The sequence below is a fragment of the Streptopelia decaocto genome (genome assembly GCF_964273445.1).
Source record: "Streptopelia decaocto genome assembly, chromosome: 2".
Taxonomy (NCBI): domain Eukaryota; kingdom Metazoa; phylum Chordata; class Aves; order Columbiformes; family Columbidae; genus Streptopelia; species Streptopelia decaocto.
In genome coordinates, this window is record NC_138655.1 from 88,901,797 (window position 1) to 88,922,294 (window position 20,498).

Sequence of the window (20,498 nt, forward strand, 5' to 3'; positions counted from 1 at the left end):
ATTTCCAGTAAACAGCAGCTGCCCAGTGACCTCCACTCCTACTCCCAACTTCACTAATTCAGTTCACTTGTCATCGTCCTCTTCACCCTTTCCCAGCTTTTCTCAGTTGAAAACACTATGGAAACTACAGCAACCAGCGACCATCACCTCCAGCCCACAAGCGGCAGGTCAGAGGGTCCCCGAGCACTGGGCTGGGCTGGGGGGGCACCAGCCTAGTACCCAGCCCCAGAGGCCATGGCGGGGCAGGGGCAGCACCAGATCCCCAGTTGTTGGGCTCTTCTGCGTTGTCCAAAGTTTGGGAAACCAACAGCCAAAGGGCAACACCCTTATTTTCCTTTCGTGGTTTTTTTTCTACTAGGTATAGCTAATATTGCAGACATTTTTGTAAGAAAAAATCCTTACCTTTTGACCTTTCCCTGCACTTTTGGCTTAGAAGACAGGTGTCCATAGACTCAGCCAGCAGTGCTGCCCGGGCTTACAGTGCAGAACCGCGCGCGTTAGATTTGCCCCACTACTGAAAACAACACATACGAATCGAGTTGGTGGTAGGGAATAAGGACTTTATTCTAAGATGTGAGCTGAAGCAATGAGCATCTGAAGCAATGACCACTAGAAAAATGTGAAAAACACATCAAATATTTGCATTGTACTAGTTCAGTTTGAACACAAAGGTCCCTTGCAGTAAAATGTAGGTACAGGCCAAAAGCATATGCAGAAGCCCTGAAGGCCACCTAGAGCAGTGCTTTTAATGTCTAAGAAAGAGGTCTCCCCTATGAAAATCTATAAGCCAGGAAAAACGCTTCAAGTAACAAAGAACACAAAAGTAAAAATGATCTGTTAATTCTGTTTGGCTCTGTGTAGACGGAGGGGGATAATATATCCCAAAAGAGCATGCATCTTTAAGATGTATAAATTCAAAGTCCCTAGAACACAAGTCTGCTGCCAGACCAAGTACCGCTTTTTCTTCCACAATTAGAAAGTCAAGTGAAGTATGTCTGTTAAGCATAAGGAGACCGTGTTCTGGAGTTAAAGCTTCTACGACCACACGGTCTGCTTGCCAGCAAGGAAATCTCACTGACATGCATACTCAACAGACTCTTCTATTTGTCTTTATAATGGCACACTATGATTAAAATCTGCAAATGGCATCAAATTATACTTCTGTAAAATTTCTGAAAACAAATATTAAAACAAGTATTTCCTTGATTGTCTTAATACAGGAGGCCAAATGCTGTTCTCCTTGAACTCTCCCTTCACATTCATTTTGGTACCACTGACAGGAAGCTGCGAGTGCACATGAAGAGCAGAGCTGGCTCTGTATAAGCCAGAGGTGGTGGTTATTTTAACCTGGCTCATGCATGTGACGTCAAAAAAGGGCTAGCAGGACCATTTCCATGCTATTTTCAAGGTCTGCCAACTTAATTCTAATGCATACATACATATATATATATATATATAATGCATAGTACCTTTCAATTATAAAACATAATTTATTTTTAAACCTGCTCTTTGGGACTCTAGAATTTGAGTGGTTGATCCACTAAATCCACAGGTAATATGAGCTGAGTAACCTCTTTTCTTAACATAGTACCATAAATGCATCATCTTAAAAACTAGTATTATGGGGGTTAATCCAATAACAACAGTGGCAGCAACAAAATTCATTGTCAGGACAAATGTCAGTCAGGCATTAAAAAAATATGTCTCTGAAGAATTCCATTGTTTTTAAAAAATACAATGAAATATTCTATACAAGAATATAGGCATCACACTTATGAATCTAAATTTATAACCACTTACATGTATTAGCTATTCTCAATAAACCATCTACATTTGCTACCCACCTATAGTAGCTAAAGCTTCAAATCGGGAACACTACAAATTTATGTATCTTCCCTGAGATCAGTAATCCAAAATAAATAGCTCTGCAAATGTAACAGTGTAAACTCCAGATTTATGTCTTCAGTAAGAATCATTCCTCAAAACCCAAGGAGAACATTAAGCAAAGGTAAACATAGCAATCATTTTGTCAGTTTTGAGTTATTCTCAGTGACAGTAGAACCTATGTGAGATGTAGCATCCAAACGTTGAAGACCCGTCATTTGTATCATACAATATAGTTGTCCTAGTTCACTTTCCTATCATTGAACCCCTGAACACATCCAACTGTGATATGGATCTCCAAATTGCGACCCAGAACTGCTCTTCGACTCTGCATAATCTTTACAGTGACTTTAAAAACACTCTTTCTGAGGATCTTATTCTTGAATAGAGGAATGGCGAATAGATCTGTGATAATCCTCTGGACTAGTCACAAGTTCTGGTAAATCATAGCCTCTCAGAAGATGTCCACTGTTTTGTTGAGCAAAGTAATACAGCTGCCTGGCAAACATTGGTTCAACCTTAAGAACAGACAAAACATTAATCAGACATGTGACAAAATTTCATGGTCCTCATCTTACTTATTTACAGTGATCTTAAGTTAAAAACAAGGCAGGACAAAACAGTTCTGCTTACAAGAATGGGAAAATAATTTCAGTGGTCCCACCAATCTCTGTTTTATGCTGAGGCTTGCCTGTTCTGCTGCCAAGTGTCAACTGCACCCACCCTTTACCTCCACAGCCTTTGTTTAGAGGGGTACCCAGTGACACTAATGATGTATTAGGAATTGCAGTCCCCTTAGCCAGCCCCTGGGTGTGAGCAATGCCTACAGGCCAGATACATCTATGGTCACTCAATGTGTTCAAGTGCATATACAAAGCACTGTAAGTCTCATCTGCATTGCAAAGCACTTTGAGGACTTAACTTTAAATGCTGGAGCCCTCAGGTAGACTGATATACATTGCCAAATGACAGTGTTTGAAATTAGACTTCATTCTAACACCAAGGTGACTCTCGTTTCTGTTCATTCAAGCTCTGATGAGGAAACCATTCAACCACCAAGAGGGATTTGTATTATTTAATGCTGCCTTCACTTCTGTCTCTTCAGAAACCACCCATCCCCCTCAGGGCTTTGGGCTCTAACTGCAAATATTTATGTTGCACATAGAGAACACCTGAAGCTCTCCTTATTCTTGGGAGATGGAAAGGTTGGACAACTCTTCTCCACAACCCTCTCCTCCTGGTCAGCCAGCCCCTCCACGATACCAGCATCATTTGGGAGGCAAAATACGTGTCTGTGGGTCCCACCTCTGGGAAGCCAGAGAGCAAGAAGGGATTGCTGCCTTGGAGCACACCACCAATCCCCCTTCCCTTTCTCTCATCGACATTCAAGGGCAGCTGAGCACCTCCTGTCCCACCATGCGGCAGACAGGAAGGCAATGGGGCAGGTAAGCCAGACAGCACCCAGCGCAGAGCTGTTTGCTGGGATGGTAGAGCCCCACCAGCCCATGAGCTGGGACATCCCAAGAGGTTGAGGAGCAACTGGCAAGGGGAAAGCAAAGCTCTGCAAAGAGCAGGAGAAACAGGCTCACAGAGAAGCTGCCAGGACAGGAGACGGATAAGTGGGCAAGAGAGGGGATGCTTGGAAGGAGGGATGGAAAGCTGGAAAGCCAAAATGGGGATAGAAGAGTTTAAGGAGAGACAGGGGTGGAAAGCTACCTCTAACCAGCCATTGCATAGCTCGGGATGGATTTGTGAGCTTCCTGCCTTCCACCTCAGAGACACACTGAGCAGCGGTGTAGCAGTGTGAAAGCTATGCAGCTAAGGGGAGGCCATGGCTTATGACAGAAGTCTGACTTAGGACCCATGCTGCTACTGAAGGGGCTGTTGAAAAATGGAGACACCTGTTTTCTTCCCAAGCATGCAATAAGCTAAGCACTGCCACTAAAGTGTGCATGATCACCTCTCTTGTGGTTTTATGGGCCAATACAGCCAATTTAGAAAGTACCTGCTCTCGGTCTCCGTCATCACCCTCTCTCAGATAGCATCCCGAAACACTAGCTTTGAGTGTGTGCGAACTGTGGTCAGTCAACCCAGCTACCTTAACCCTGAAGCTGCACAGGCAGACCCTGCATCCCAGTAAGGGCTGAGGTCTCCGAGATGCAGGTTGGGATCTTGGAGCATCTTCAGAAGCAGCAGCTGTTAAAGCACCATGTCCTGCACTGGCCTGGCAACCCAAGGCCACCACAGAGTGGTGCACCACAGAGTCAGTGATAACAACATGGCCCAGATCTTCCAGGTATTTCTAGCTTTAGGTTTTGAAGGTATTTGTAAGAGATCATGGATGACACTTAAGCTCTACAGAGAGGGATATCAGGTGCTCTGCCCTACTGAGCGCTACCAGTCAGTCCTTGGCAGATCTGGGGATTCAACCCTGCTCTGGATGGTGCTGCATTTTCAAGAATTTATTACTTCCCTCACAACCTACACAAGGTAGAAAAGCCTGACTGGCAGATTCCTGTCCTCCAAGGAATATGTTTCTTTTAGGTAAGGCAGAAGTCTTACTTACATGGGCTGTAATTAGCTTCCTCTGCCTCTGCGGATCTGGAAATTCCTCCCCAAAGCACAGAGCGACCTGGTATCTTGGCAGCGGACGTCCATGGTGAGCAAAGGCTTGGAGCTCTGGGAAAAGAGGAAGGACTGTGTGGGTTAACCCCAGCAGGCAGGCAAGCACCATGCAGCTGCTCGCTCATTCCCACCACTTGTCTCACAAGTCATGTCATATGCACAAACCAAGATGTTCTTCCAAACAAGTATTTTTATTGGGCCTCAACAGCAGAACCCAGGACCCACTCAAGCAGGCACCCAACAGCAGCCCTGAAGCTGATGGCTTAGTAGAGCCAGAGACTCAAAGTGCTGCCAGCCACAGAATTCAGCCTCAGACAGACACAGTCATGGAGCCACTGTCATCCTTGTGCCTAGAGGAGTGTGCGGAGGCACAGAAAGGTGAAGGACCTAATTTAAGCCATGCACTGAGCCAGCAAAAGAGCCTGTGTCTGCTGCACTCCTGTAGTCCCTTCACTAACCTGCACCCTTGTACAAAGGGAAAAAGGTTGAATCATACTATTACACTAATACTCAAAGTGGCCCCTATGAAAGATAGAGGGGGAGGCCTTTACCAGAGACTTCCACTCAAATGAAAATCACTGTGTTATGTTTTAGACACTGTATTTCCTTCCAGAAAAAAAAAAAAAAGAGAACTGCATCTAATACATTATGCTCATGAAAATCTGCATTATATGAACCATTTCTATAGAGTTGATTGGTAAAGATTTCATCTTAATTTATAACCCTGTTCATGCATTCTGGAAAAAAAATGAAATTACCATTAAAATCGATGTCTTATAATGAAGCACGCCCTTCTATACAGGGAAAGGAAATTCTTCAAACTTGGCATGACCAATGCACCTTTTCCCAAAATGCACCCCTGCCATTTCTACTCTAACCTCAAGCTTTTCAGACCAGAGTGCCTACCACAATAAGGTCCCAGCCGTGGCTTGGGACTACTGGTCTTACTGGGAGGGTCAGTTATAAGAGTGAAACAATGGGCAGCTCACTTAAAACACAGAGTAAAGCACGGTTCTCCCCAGGGTCTGTCTCAAACCCCTGTTCTTCCTTTTTCTTTTTCCCCAGTTTTATTTGGCTCCAGCATTTCTCCAAATCCTGAATACCTGTGGGACTGCCACACAGCAGCCCGTGGCATATATCTGGAGAAAAAAACCCTTTCTTTCCCTCCAGCAGGATAATTGAGGCTTGAGGTCAGCCTCATGCTTCTCCAAAACCCTCCACTTGTTCTGTCTTCCTTTCCAGACTCAACTGACTCTTCCTAAACTGCAGAGCTCCCCATGCTCCGCCCCAAACCTTCCCCATCTCCTGCTACTCTGGCTTCAGCTGCCCCTCCTTCTGCCAAGCCAAGTCCCTTCCAGGTGCCACCCTCACACTCTCAAATTCTCTTCCCCTATCCTCCCACTCTCCAACCAGCCCAATTTACTGCATTTATTATGCAGTAGTCCCCAGAGACCATCCACCTGGTTTCTAATTTATTGCCATTTGAGCCTTCTCAACAGCACAGGCCGCTCAACATGGGCCTCAGTGCTCCAGTGCAGTTTTCACTGCAGCATCCAGCTCCTCAATGGGGTCCTAACTGTGGCCCACAGCAGTTTTACTTCTGCTCCTTTCTCCACTGTTCCAGATTTCCTCTCCTGGTAGAGGTCTCCTGTCCCTCTTCCCAAGGAAGCCCTGGTTTCCTAAGCAGAGAACCCCAAAGCTTGCCTACAGTCTGGGACCTCGCTATATTCAATTAACATGCAGATGTGATACACCCATGGCAAGTCACTTACAAACCCAGCTGAGCATCCACACATGCAAAAACTCACTTTGCACACACCACAGACTATGACTTCAACCACATGCTTGGGTTTGTGCAGGCATTGGTGCATAAGTAATTTAGGAGGGGAAAAAAAAAACTATTGCTTGAGCTTATCTTTGGGGTTAGGTGTCTAAAAAGAGATGTCCTGTCAACCGTTTGGAAGAACCCAGAGTACATCTAAAAAACCACCTGAGAAAAGGGAAAGGGATTTCAAAACCATAATCAGAGGCAGAATTATGCATCTTTAAATTAGCATGTAATTGAAGCCCAAGCCAATAACCTGACCTCAAATTCCCCTTTCTAACTGTCAATTTTCACATCCATATGACATTTCTCTCATTAAATCCATTTCTTGCTTGACCACTCTGCTTGGATGGCGCATCAGCATTGGAATATAAAGCAGTCTAAAGCTGTTGGTTTGTGGAGATTTTTTTTTTAAATTTGCAAGGCTTTATTCTCCTAAGAAACTCATACCAGTGCTGATGCCCTGTTCTATGGGAAAACACACCAAGCCACAGGCACTCAGTTCACCTGTAGTGATGCCACACAGCTCAAAAAAGCAGCAATGTATTCCTGCTGCTCAAGTTGTCCTCTGCAGCAATGACCAGCTCCCACCAGTTTCTCTGAGTGGACAAATTTCCTCCTTCTAACTGCTCAGAAGTGCTGGGAAGTGGGGTTGAGGCTCTGCCTCTTCCCTCCACGAGCTGGAAGGAGAAGGTGTCATGCTGAAGCGTGTCCTTGTCTCTGTACTGATGCTGCCAACTGCCCTGTGCAAAACAAGACCTTCCCACATTGCTCTGGAGAGGTAACTCATCTTCCTGCTTAGAGCAATCCCTAAACTCCAAAGCTTCTGAAATCCTCTTCACCTCCCAAATGTCTTTTAAACACTGGCACAGACTGAAAAGGAGGCTTTCTACTGAAATTCATGCTGATATTTGTATACTCTGAGCAAGATTTCAGGCTCGCTCTGGGTCAGATTGAGAGCACCATGAGTGCAGACCACAGACCTACCCAGGACTTAGACTAGTAGATCCAAGATCAGGATCCACTTTCCTCTGTCACTCAAATACACAGAAAGATTATTTTGCTAGGTTCCTCCTTACGCTTCTTAAAGAGATGTGAGGTTTGGGGTATCACCAGCTGAGCATCCATTCATTCCTGCTGGTTTGTGCAGGGGCATTGAATGTGCACAGAGAGCAGAATTTGACAGGATTATTCAGGAGTCAACTACCTCTTATTCAGGAGTCAACTAGCCCTTGACTGTGCTTTCCCAGAAGAAGTGAGGAGTAATTCTTACTGTAACTTGAAAGGTAAGACAAAAAGAGCACTCTGGTAAAGCCAGCATGGAGAGTGACCAGCTGACATCTCCAAAAATTATATCAAAGCCAAAGTGGGAATTACCTGCCAAAAACTGCTGAGTATCGAAAAGCTTGCATGTTTGGTCCCGCTCCAGCTTGTTGGGTCGGTCACTGCAGAGCGCCAGAGGCCCATCCCAGTAGATCCTGCTTTGGCAAAGTCTCTTAGCATAGAGGCCATCAGGTGCCATCCACAATATTACTCCTCGTTCCAGGTGGTTCAGTAGTTTTTCTATGTTCTTCCTCTGACCATTATCCTCTGGATAAGGGAAGATAACTTGCTCCAGGCTGCTGACCTCATAACTTTGGCCATGGGATATCCTACAACCTTCAGGACTAGAAGTTGTCACTTCCTTTACCAGTATTTCACGGTAATATAAGCAGATGTGGAGCCGACAATCTACAAGGAGAAGAAAAAAAAAATCACTGTGATATATTAGTATGAATGTTTTATGTTTCAGATCTGTAGTAAGGCCAAGAGACAGGTTTGTGTGACATTTCCAAACCTGGTGGTCACAACCACTCAGATGACAGGCTCACATTAGCAAAAGTCATCTAAAGAATATAAATACTGAAACTTTTGGGGCACAGTAGCATGAATGCTCTCTTATCTTAATTAAGGGCTACCAATGTGGGAATCTGGTAGGAACTGATGCCCTGCAAACTTCACATTTCCATTTAAAACTCTGCACACAAAAAGTTGTTATTTGTCACATTTTCCAAATTCACGTCACAATTAAACCCACCAGCTTCGTACACTTCCTCAGATTTAATCAGGAAGTAGCTATATTTCTCCACAGATTTTGAATAAAAGAGGCTTCTGCACAGAGAACCTGTGATCTTGCATTCAGCTGCCTCAAGAGAAGCAACTGTTGGCTCCAGCTCCAACAAGGCTGCACCCAAAATCCCCAGCCTACTTTCAAATGGCCATTCAGTCAACTTGGCTGACACATAAGAACTCACACAGCCTGAATATATTTATATAATATGTGTGTGTGTATAATATATGCTTATATATACATATACATATACATATACACAAACACACACAGATACATGTACATATAGACCCTGATTCAGGAGAACGACCCCACTCAAGAAACATGCCAGGCATCACATTAAATGTTTATCCATTATTTCTATGAAAAGCACATTACCACACCTTTTCCTAGAGTCATTCAGAAAGTCCCCCAGCATCTGGATGTCTGCAAACCTGGCTGAAATAACTTTTCCTTTTCTTTCCTGAAAGCCTTTTTTTCACCAGGAATAATGGAGCAGGGCAAAGCCAGATGGCACCAGATGGAGAACAGCAAGGTACCCAGGGATCACCAGCTTTTGGGGTGGCTCTTCCCAAATGAAAAAACTGAACTCAAAGTCACTGACCTCCCAAAATTTCCCAGCTTCTCTGGGAAGGCCTGATTTGGTGGCTCACCAAAGCAATCCGGCACAAACACCGTGAGCACTTCCATTAAGTTTAACCACAGTCCCTTGATCGCTTGGAGCTGCGGCTACAAGTGCTTATGTATCCTAGCAAACAAAGGTTTAAGCTCATACACTGATTTCATTAATTAAAGAGGTTTGTTTGGGTTTTTTTTTTCATCTTTTTTCTTTTCATCAGAAAGGAGAGACATTGCCAGGGCAAGTCAGAAGTGGGAGTCTCTTGTCAAGCTCCCCAGAAACCCCGCAGGGTCACGAACCTTACCTGACAGGGCGAGGGCTTCACCAGACCTTATGCTTGGCTCAATCGGGATGCCAGGAGTCTGGGACTCAGGAGGGGCACAAGCATAAAAGGTTCCTGTCACCTGACAACCTGTTTTCACAAACAAAAGTCAGTGACAGCTGCCTAAATCCTGAAAGAAAAGCTTGGGCAGAGATCACAGCCATGCAAAAACAAGATTTTCTGGGTCCCACCAGGAACTCTCTTCCCCACTTCTTGAAAGAGTCTTTTTTCCCTGTTCTTCCAGGTATGCCAACTCTACCAATTTCTTCAGATGTTATTTGGACTGTATTTTTATTTGGGTCTGCATAAAATACTCTCTTAGCATTTCAGCATTCCCCCTAGTACTTTTTCCTTACCTAACATGTTATTGTATTCTAGAAATAAATTACATTTTTAACTAGACCATAGTGCTCTTAAAAGTCACCTGCATTAAAAAAAAAAAAAAGGAATTTTATTAAAGACTAGTATAATAATAAAGCTGGAATTAACACTGTTTAAAAAGTAGGTGAAGAAAATTGTGTTGCAGGAGGTTATTAGGGTTTTATTACCAGAACTATTACTAGACTGTTCCAAGAGATGCCTGTCAGTAAGTGGATTATCACACAGGCAATCAATGTTTTCCTCTTGTTTCTTAATGTCAACGGAAGTCTCAGGAGGCTGATGCAAGTGACTTGCAGACAAGCACACACTACCTTTCCCAAAGGCAGAACCCAGCACCATCAGGAGCTGGAGCGATGCAGATACAAAACACCCGTATCTCCTGGAGAAATCTCACAGCCCAATGAGAAACCCGATACCAGCCACTAACATCTGCCTCTAAATTCAGCAAAGTGTCCGAACGTATGTTTAGCTACTGCAGGGGACGTACTTCAGGGCAGAGTTCATTCAGCTTGCTACCTCGATTTTTTATTAGCAAACAGCTTGAATGAAAGCAAAAGGATTCTGCCTTATAATTCCAACAGACTGCCAGCAAAAGTTGCAGTGCACTGAGCATTTACTTTTTAGCAGACCTAAAGAAACAGAAGTTTATTTCTCCATACCAAACCTCTAGAGAACTGTCCTCAGATAAAGTAGGATCTGCTCTAAGAAGTCCCTCCTCGCTTCCCATCCTTTCCTGCTCTTCTGAACCAGCTGCTTCTCCTTATGAAGCAAATGCTTGTGTCCTCAGGTGAGTTATCCTGCAAGGGTCTACGGCAGACAGTTCCCTTTCTCTTATGTTTTATGCCCTGCAGGCTTCAGCATTACCAGTTTTCACAATTCAGGCTTTTTCCTAAGGATGCAGAGCTTGGAAAGCCATAATTATGTGAGGCTCTGGTACTGCAAGATCTTTGGGGAAGGGAACATCCCTTCATTCTGTTTCTGTGGTACCAGCCCCAAGAGAGACTCAATCCATGACAAGTTGTCCTATTGCCACAGCACTAAAATAAAGTAATAATTTCAGCTTTCCTCTTGGGAGAATAGTGCCATTCTAACCCACAAGGCTGGAGAGAAAACCTCACTGATGCATGCCTCAAAAGGTCCAAAATCAGAAAGCAAAGATAAACAGCACATGTTCCCATTTGGGGTTTTGGAAGGGGTTGGTTCCCTTCTTTTTGCTTAGGGCTTTTGAGACAGCTGAGGACTTTTGGAGGCTGACTTACATCAGCTCAGAGGACTGCATAGCCCCACATCACTCATATGATGGCAGTGAGAGCAACAGCCAGGACAAAGGCTCTTGCCAGGGGCCTCATGGCTCTCTTTGAAGAAAGCCCAGCACTCCTCTCTGGCCACTACTGTTAATTCCAATGAAAGCCATGAATAAAAAACCTGAAATCTGCGGTCCTTCTAGGTGATCAGCCTCAGCAAGCAACACTAAATGGCAGCATCTTACCATTTTCACAGCCAGGCCCTTGCCAGTGATGACTGCGAGCTGTGAAGGGGACGCTGGCACACGGGTAGGGGATGTCGGGATGCGGCTGCTCCGGGGCAAAATCCCTCCAGTTCCGTTCATGGGGCACCATGTAGTTCGGTACCTATTAGAGTTAACAACATATTATTTTACTCAGCAGCTGTCAAAATTAATTCTACACATTGCATCAGCTTTCACATTTCAGGTCCTTGATTTTCTCTGCCAAAGCCCATGGTGGTCTAAGCATCACCCAGGCTACACAAATGGCACTTCGCCACCACCACCAGTGAGGCTGTCAAATGAACTTCTCACCACTGGTGTAAATAATAAGCAGGGTGGAATAACAAAAGGCAGTCAAAGCATTGCTGGTAAATGTCTGCTTGGAAGAACAAGGCTTCAGTGGGTGCTTACATTCTGGAACCAACAGAATGGCAGTGCACTAACATCTTATCGCCCAACAGAAAAGAGCTATTACTCAGGAATAAACAACACCAAGGGAAACTGACTGCCCTGTGGCCTTACATGACATTAGAAAAGCTGCTTCTCGGTTTCTCAGTTTTCATAATAAAGTTTCTTCCCAGAGAGAACTAGAGAGCCACGCCAGAAAATACAGACACAGCACAAAGCACAAAAATGATGCTGCTCAATGGACAAGCATCAAGCAAAATGCATAACTAATGTTATACCTGAGATGGTAGTGAAGTGTAAGGAGATGTTATTGGAAAGGGATGGTTCATCATTAATGGCTGTTCCTCCATGCTGATCTGTTTTGCACCTATGCTCACCAGAGGAATAAAAATAAATTATGTCAACCACATCTTCAGGAAATCTGAAATTCGCACATTAAAGACAAATCCATACAATCTGCGTTTGTACAAGCAGAGGACTAAAATGCACTCTAGCACCTGTTTGGGACAGGACTCCCAGCCCTGCACTGCAGGCAGCTCCTGGAGGCAGTCTGTCCTGCTGGGGTCCCCAGAGTCCCCCAGGAAAGCGCAGCCATAGAGCCATAGCTGGTGCACCATAATGCCCTGCCCGGGCCCTGACAAGCCTTCGCCTCCCTCAAGCCCTGCCTGGTGCCAGGGACTTCTTGAAGGGCAGGTGCTGCCCCCAGCCTCTGCCCATGGGGGCTGCAGGCTGGGCATCCCTCGCTCCCAGATCTTCCCCCTGCAGCAGTTACCTACTGTCTGGCTCAAAATGCTTCTGCTTTTCTCTGTATTCAAAACCTAGATCCAGCCAGCAATTTTATTTTTTTTTGCCTGTTCCTTCAGCTGCTTGCTTGGCTCTCTCTGCACATAACTGGCAGGGAGGCTTCATCTAAAAGAGCAACTCCTCCAGCGATGTGCAGGGCGCCTGTCTGCATCCTCTGCAAGGGCTCCCTTTCAACGCTCTGACTCAAATGCCAGCAGTCCTCCCGCAGACGCAGCCTCTTAAGTCATCAGAACAAGCTGCACTTGAGCCCTGCATTTCGGCTCCTTAAAAGACTTAAAAAGACTGCAGGGCCATTCTGGAAAAGCACGCTTCAGTCCTCATATGCTTACAATGAGACATATTCACACTCTGTTACACAGGGAATTTGAGATGATTTACCTTTTTTAGCTCCTTCTGGCACTATTCTGTACACTTTATAGGGATCTGAGATGTCCAGCTGGCTTCTCTCCACTAGTTCTTCAAAGTCATTGCTCTTGTTCAAAGCACACCTTAATCTTGTCTTCCAGGTAGGGGGATCTGGCTTATCAATGCCCTCTCTGAACTTTCCTTTAAAAAGAGCCCAGGCCTGGAAAGATTTCAAATAATCAAAAGAACAAGAAAAAAAAATCAACTACAAGCTATGAGTCCACAATGTTTAAAACAGCATATATGTTTGTGCTTATATGTACATGAATTTACTCCCTACAGGTTTAGGCTGAGAGCAAAGCAGCATGGTGGGGTAGGAAAAGAGTTTAGCAGGCACAAGGAAAGGGAGAAAATGATTCAAGATTAATGTGGAAACAGATGTGCTGCAGTCCCACAAGCATTTAGCTCCACATGGAGAAGCGGGAAAGGACGGGCTGTCTCATCCTGCAAACACAGGGGACACCAGGACACAGCCAGGTCCACCAGCCAGGCAGCAGTGGGCACTCAGCAGAGCCAGCCTGCAGAAGTGGGGATGGCGAGGGGCCACTGCAGCTGCCTCCAGGCATCCCCCCTGCTCTGGCTAGGTTCCACAACCCTGACCCTGGGCTGAGACCTACCTTAAAAAGGGCAGCATCCTCCTCGCGGTTGTAGTCCTGCTTGCCAGCATGCTTCCAGGGGATGCGGAAGATGCTCTTCTCATCATTCTCCCACACCAGCCCCGGGTACTTGCCACTGTCTATCTGGTCAATCAGCCACTGGCGGAGTTTCCCATTGCCGCAGCTCACCGAGTTCATCCCGCACTCGCCTGGCTCCAAGTTCATGCCACTTGTGTCAGGAGTTGTGCGGGGTGGGTTTGGGGGTGCCTCAGCAAGCCCACCTCTCTGCACACACACAAGCACCGGCTTCTCTGGGAGGCTGTGGAGGAGGGGGAGAGAGGCAGGATGGGGGAGAGGAAAACCCACAGGTCATGAACCGGCTGAAGTCCCTGTGTAGAGCCCTGCCTGCAGTCCCCTGTCCCCAGTGCCACACATATCACACCAAACGACAGCTACGGGGACAGCTACGAGGATGGGGGGAGTGCGGGAACCACGGTACAGAGCCTCAGGAAACCAGGCACAGCCCCCCACCAACCTCCGCAGGTACCGCTCATGCTGCAGACTTTGACAGACTTCCCCCCTGTCCCGACACTGTTTTGCATGAACACACATGGGTTGTTGAAATTTTCATCGCAAGTGACTTAGAGCAGAAATTCCCCATCCTGCTCAGAGTTCAACTGGGTACTTACTTTTTCACCAAAGAAAAAAAATTGCATGAAAATGTATTTGCACATGACAGTGCACATATGTAATGTTAGATACATGCACAGAATTTGAGAGCTTCACATGCAGTTATGATTTATACAGCATCTAACTATAACATCAAAGTAGTTTTCACAAGCTCATTTAAGCAAGACACATTTGAACACGATGTCCTATACATATCTACCTCTCCAACTGCTCCCAACACACATATATAGTAACATTCAAATCTATACATTGCAAATACCTAAAAGTGGAAAGACACCAACCTACAGAGCCTGGCACTGACCCACAGGAGTGTGCAGACAGCCACACAGAGCCCCAGCTATACACAGAGGTGCAGACACGCACTGGAGTGGATGCACACCTGCTGGAAAGGTTCTAAACTGAGGAGACCGACACCAGTGATGGGGATCTGGCATTAGCTTTGTCTCCCTGACCTGAAAAAGTGCTTGAATGTCCAACAGCTTAGTTTGGTGTGGTTTTTTCCCCACATCACAGCTAATAAAAAAGTCACTCCTCACACACAGTCTTTGCCTCTACACACAGGGAGACCTTGAGAGATCCCTTGTATGACAGGTGCACACAACTGTGGGCAAATGGGCAGCTCCACAACCCTTACAGCCCTCTTCAGCTGGCAGCATCCCCTCAGACACCAAACCCATTCCCCCAGATTCTCCCCTCGCCACAGTGAGGTAGCCAGGGACACGGCTCCCCTGCGCATGGTCTGCTGAAGTCCACGGAAAGACCCCCCAAAAAGTCCTTTTCACCCATTAGACAAAGCATGAAGCGGATCCCCTCTACCCGTTGCCATGACCCTCCCCGGGCAGGGGGAACCGTCAGGGCCGGGGGGCGGTGTGCGCCTTCACCTCGAGAGCAGATAACAAGGCAGGTTTTTTGGTTTTGTTTTTGTTTGCTTTAAATTAGGGAAAAAATATTGTTTTCCTCAAAAATAAAAAAAAGCCAAACGGCTCGCTCAAGTGCCGACAGCATCAAGAAACTCCCAGACAGGGAAAAGCCGAGGTGCCCAGAGCGCCCACCCGTCTCCCTCCCCAGCCCGTCGGGTCCCGCGGCGGGGCCGCTCTGCCCGGGGGGGAAGGACGGAGCGCTGCTGCGGCCCGGCGGGCGGACGGGGACCCGGGGGCTCCGCCGCCGCCGCTTACCTCTGTCGCGGCGCTGGGAGCGGGCAGGGAGCGCCGGCTGCCGGGGCGGCTGCTGAGACGGGGCGCACCGCGACTGGGCCGGCGGCACCGGGAAGTTTCTTTATATGATGGAGGGCGCCGTGCCCGCGCGGGGGGAGAGGCGGGCCCCGGCCCGGAGGTGGAGCCGCCGAGGGGAGCGGGGACTTTGCGAGCTGGAAAACATCTGAGGCAGTGACACATGCCCATTGCTGGTAAACATACGCCGCGGGGCGGGGGGGCGCACAAGCCGGCGCCCTCTCTGCGTCCGCGTTGGTATTTTTTTTTTAATCTATACATACAGACACATACACATAAATAGCATGGGGAAACTCCTACCTATGTTAGCCAGGCGGCTTTTACTGTAAAAGACCCAGCTAGCTACACCCACCAGAAACGTACTAGACGGCGCCGGCCGAGCCCCCGGTCGGCTCGGAGAGACGGCGGGGGCATCCGCCCACCCACGCTCTGTCCGGGCCGGTACCCCCTGCCCGCCCCCCCTGCGACCGAACCCAGCTCTGCCCGCGCCGCCGAGCCGGGATCGCGTAGGGTGATGAGAAACGGCCCCCGAGGTGAGGACAACAGCAGACGGCTTTGGGGCTCGAGCGCTCACCCGGCGAGACTGCCCCTGCTTTGCAGCCCCTAAAGTGTGAAGGTGGGGGGACAAGGCGGGGGACAGCGAGCCGGAATGGGGCGGCAGCAGCCGGAGCCGGACGCAGCCGCCAGCCCGGGCCGGCAGCGGCTCCCGCCTCTCTGACCTCAGGGCTGCTCCCATGGCAAAGCCCGTCTTAAATACCGGCACCAAAGCCGGGGCTGGGTGCTGGGGAACCCAGTCCCTCGCCGGCCTGTGAAGTTCCCTGCCCTAATGTGGTGGGAGCCGGGGGGGATGAAGGAGCGAGGTCCGGGCTTGCATGAAAGTCTTTCTTACCGCCTTTCGGGTTTCAAACACGTGTTTCATGCCACGACACTTTCTTGTTGTTGTACGGTTTTAACGTCTCCAACACACATCCACATCCTTTCTGCTGTAACGTATCAGATCAAAAAACCAGTCATCGCGCGCTGTGCTGGCAGGCTGCCGGTGTGGAGGGTACACGCAGAGTTTAGGATATTAATTGCAAATCTTCAACGCCATCTTCTGAAATTTAAATGTAATTATCGCCACATTTTGAGGGAGAAGTGAGAAATGCAGGCGTTTTTAGATATCAGGTTTATAACACACCATCCATCCTCTAAAAAAAAAGAACTGGCAGTGCCTCTCTGAAATCTTTTCAGTCACGAGTCAAGGCACCTTCAAAACATTAAAATATATCTCTGAGATTGGAGGTGACTGCCATCATAAATCAAGCCGAGCAACCACGGCTTTACCAAAAGGCACCTGAGAGTCTCTCTAAAACTCCAATTTTGATTCCTAGAGGAAAGACTGTCTGGTATTCAGAGCACCAACTGTAATTTCATTAAGTATAAAACCATCTTGAAATGTATCACTATAAAACAAACACTTTTAATGCCTTCTCTCTTTTGCAGCTTTTCAGACAGCAAATTCTGGGCCAGTGTGAAATATGCAGATTTGGTCGACATTAGGTCAAACCCTTCAGGTGGAAAAAATCATCTGTCTCAAATGCTGGAGAATGTTTTTTAAAAAGTAGTTGTTCTTGTCCAAAGAAATCCATGTAGAGATAGAGAGGTAGATAAGTTAACATGTTCAGAAATCTTTAAGAGAAGACAAAATTAATAATAAAAAATCCAGACAGTACATATGTGGGAAATTACCTGGCTGGGTGGTCAGCTGCTGTCTTTGTGCAGCAAGAACTCTGTTACAAAACTGTCTCCAGTTGCCTAAATTTTAGAGGGGATGCTTAAAGCCAGACGCCTACATGCACACTCCAACTTTGCAAATAAGTCTTCTCATCAGTAAGACATGCTAATCTCATTAGCTTTGCTGACTTCATTACTCAGGGTTTCTGGACGTCAGCCATTTCTGTTTAAAATGGCAAAAAAATTTAGGACCACCATTTTAGTTTGTGAAGTAGAAAACTCTGATCGATAACACAACTGTGGTGTCTCCATTAAATGCTGCAGCAATGCGCTGGTAAACTTTCGTTGGGTGCTTTTTGCATCTGTGAAGAAATGATTCCTCCCTAACCAGCCTTGCTGGTGATCTAAACATTGACAGTACCTCAAGCCTGTTCATTTTTTTCTAGTGCTTTCCACACCACTGTGAGTGCCTGTGCCTTCAAACCTTACCCAAAAGCCTCGCTGCCTTCGTGGAAGTTTTCTGTGTCAGTGACCAAATTGAAGTCCTCTTGTGAAAGCACTCTTGCTGCTGTTTAACCACCGCAGTCAGCGCGGAGCCCCCTGTTTTTCACGCTCTTAAGGTCACGCTGACTAAAGGCATGCCAGGAAAAGTGACTGTTTCTTCTCAACAGTGGCTTGCAAGCCCTCAGTGCATAGAAAGCTGGCTTCTGCTTTCACCAAACCCCTCTGAAGTCCCAGCTGACTCACCTGGGAATTGCACGCAAGGCAGAAAAGCAAAGAGACACCAGCTCAGTCCAATGGCTGGGGGCTCTCTGAAATGGGTCCCTACAGAAAGGAGCAGTGCTGAACCAAAGGGCACATGTATTAAATGCTTTTGCACTCAGGACTTTACTCCTCCTTTCCTTCAGAAAACTTGCCCTTGCTTTGGGTGCAGTCTCTCCTGCCTCACTAAAAAAAAACAGCAGATGAACCCAGTCTCTAAACCAGAGGAGCCTGTTTGAGATATGCAGGAGGCACTATGCATGGCAGTGGAGGCTCTCTGAGGATTGCTGCTCCTTCAGGGGCTGGTCGTGTACTGGAGACCACAAAATCCCCCTGGGCACCAGCACAGGAGGAGTTCCTCTGTGCAGAGAAGCAACCTGCCAAGAAGGAGAAGGGAGCGCCTTGCTCCATCTGGGCTGAGAGGACTGCACTGGTTGCTCTGGCCATCCACCTGCCTGCAGCTCTGGTGGGAACATGCTTGTGATGGCAGGTGGCTGCAGCCTGAGCGCAGGACGAAAAGCACTTAGTAGCTGAACTGGCAGCCAGCACAGACCCACCAACGAGCAGGAGCACAGCAGCGAGTGAGCCCCTTCCCCAGCAGTCCAGCTCTGGTCTTGGGTGAAGACCCTGACCAGGGCTCTTCAGGAAGACCGTAAAGCTTGTGTTGGAGCCCTTGACAAATGACACCAGAAAATGCATTTTCAAAAGCAGATTAAGCCCCTAAAAGTGGTTTAGAAAAGCCCAGAAATGTCTGCCTACAATCTTTATCTGCTCCAAAACCCCTTTCCTAAGATGGAGGTGTTTGAAATGCTAAGCATCTTGCTGTTGGCACCCATTTCCACTGGGTGCCTTCTTCCCCCAGAAGTCCTTGCAAATCCCTGGCTGCAGATCCCTGTGAGATGGTGCCCGTCCAGTGCCCAATGCAGCAGTGTAGTTCAGACCCCAGAAGCAGCACTACTACAGCCTCACAACCCCACGCTTCAGGCAACAGCTCTGAGGCACGGGGCTGAGTTCACAAGTCACACAGCAGAAAGACCTCTGTGGATGGCGTCAACAGAATTCAGAGACACCGTGGAAATTTGGGGGAGATTCACAATTACATTGATTTATTCCAGCAAATCACTTGCTCTATAAGCAGTCTAACGTGAGTTGCAATGGGTGACTTTAAGCATTCTCTGTTGTGGTAACTTCTGGTGTCATAAGCGCTCCCTTCTCATTTGGGGAGGGTAATGCAGTTCCTCCATTTAAAACAGTGAATCCTGAATTGGTATAAGTCTATCATATATCTTCCATTTTACTAATTACACAGTCATTTTAAACTGTTAGAAATAAAACAAACCAGCAAGCGTGGCTATGTCTCTGCAGTTTTAAGAAGAAAATTCTCATGGTCCAGTTGTGATAATCTTGGGTGAATTCGGTGTACATTTTATTTTCTTTTCACGTACTTCCCCTCCACTTCATAGCCAAGAATATTTCAAACTGCCTTTCGCTAGGCTGCCTTCATGCCTCTGTACATCACCCTGTGCCTGGGACTGAAACAGCCTTTCGCCACACATCCTAACACCTGAGATATCCTGCAGCTTTCCTTTGGAGGTTGGAGTGTGCATCCAATCAGTGGAGCACACAAATAGAAAGGAGCCCTTCCCTGGTGTTGGATCACCAGGTCAGGAGTTAGAAACCCTGAGCTAACACCTTTCACACCTGCTGACCAACAGCAAAATTTTTACGGACTTCCCGCTCCTCAGGGCATCCTGGTTGAGCAGCAGGCTCCTTGGGCAGATAGTGTTGGTGATGGGCAGCTAATGGTGTTTTCTTTATAAAACAGGGACTGGAGGGCTGTGTTGCTGGAACTGGGGGGCAAAAGGCTTCAGCAGTGTAAGCATCACCGCCTCATCCACACCTGCCAGCTGTGCCCCAAGGGCTTGGGTCCCATCAGGCACCTGAAGGGAAAGAAGGGTCACACCATCACCATTGCACTGCCAGAAGTGAGAGCTCTACCAAGAGCAGCACTGCTTGCTGGGTGCTGGAGACTGTTTTGATAATAATGTAATTGATATATTTACATCTAATGGCACTTCCAAGCATTAATTTACTTCTTTTTTTTTTTCTTTCCTCTGGAAACCAGAGGTATTTCCATGCTTCTCCTCCCTCCCCTCCCCCTTTTTTTTCTCTCTTTTCACATCTTTTCAGGGATCTCTGGTTATTCTTGGATCATTATTAACCCCCTTCCCACCAGCGCCCCAGTAACATTTCCATTTTCCCAAACACCATGCTGAATTGCTAGCTAAGATCCAGAGGGGTACAACTGAAGAACCCTTTTATGACCTTTCTCTGATGCTTTCCAACACTCCACATGTTGGCTGGGAAAGGAGATACAAGCAGAGTGTGTCTAACAAGCAGATTTCTGAAATGAGGAATAACTCATATTCAGATTTATGGACTATTTTCTTCCATACACAGAAATGTGTGAAAAGCTGTATGACTTGGAAATAACCATCCTAAGATTGCGTATCCTTGAGGGCAAAAGCTGCTGGAGGGTTGCTAACATAGATTTGTTTCTATTGCTGGTACAAGAGGTAGTTAATAAATACCACTGGCATCTGAGGAAAATACCA

General features: G+C 46.9%; 1 protein-coding gene across 1 annotated transcript; it reads right to left on the bottom strand.

Annotated features, from left to right (window-relative positions):
* Positions 1–549: 549 nt before the first annotated feature.
* On the bottom strand, positions 550–15,553 carry IRF4 (interferon regulatory factor 4; the record flags this gene model as incomplete). Its single annotated transcript, XM_082045998.1, is given in 10 exon segments — positions 550–2,402; positions 4,451–4,563; positions 7,712–8,065; positions 9,368–9,475; positions 11,256–11,397; positions 11,960–12,048; positions 12,864–13,050; positions 13,508–13,805; positions 15,352–15,520; positions 15,523–15,553. Coding segments are annotated over 10 exon segments (1,635 nt in total). The 3' UTR covers positions 550–2,258.
* Between the last annotated feature and the right edge of the window lie 4,945 nt (positions 15,554–20,498).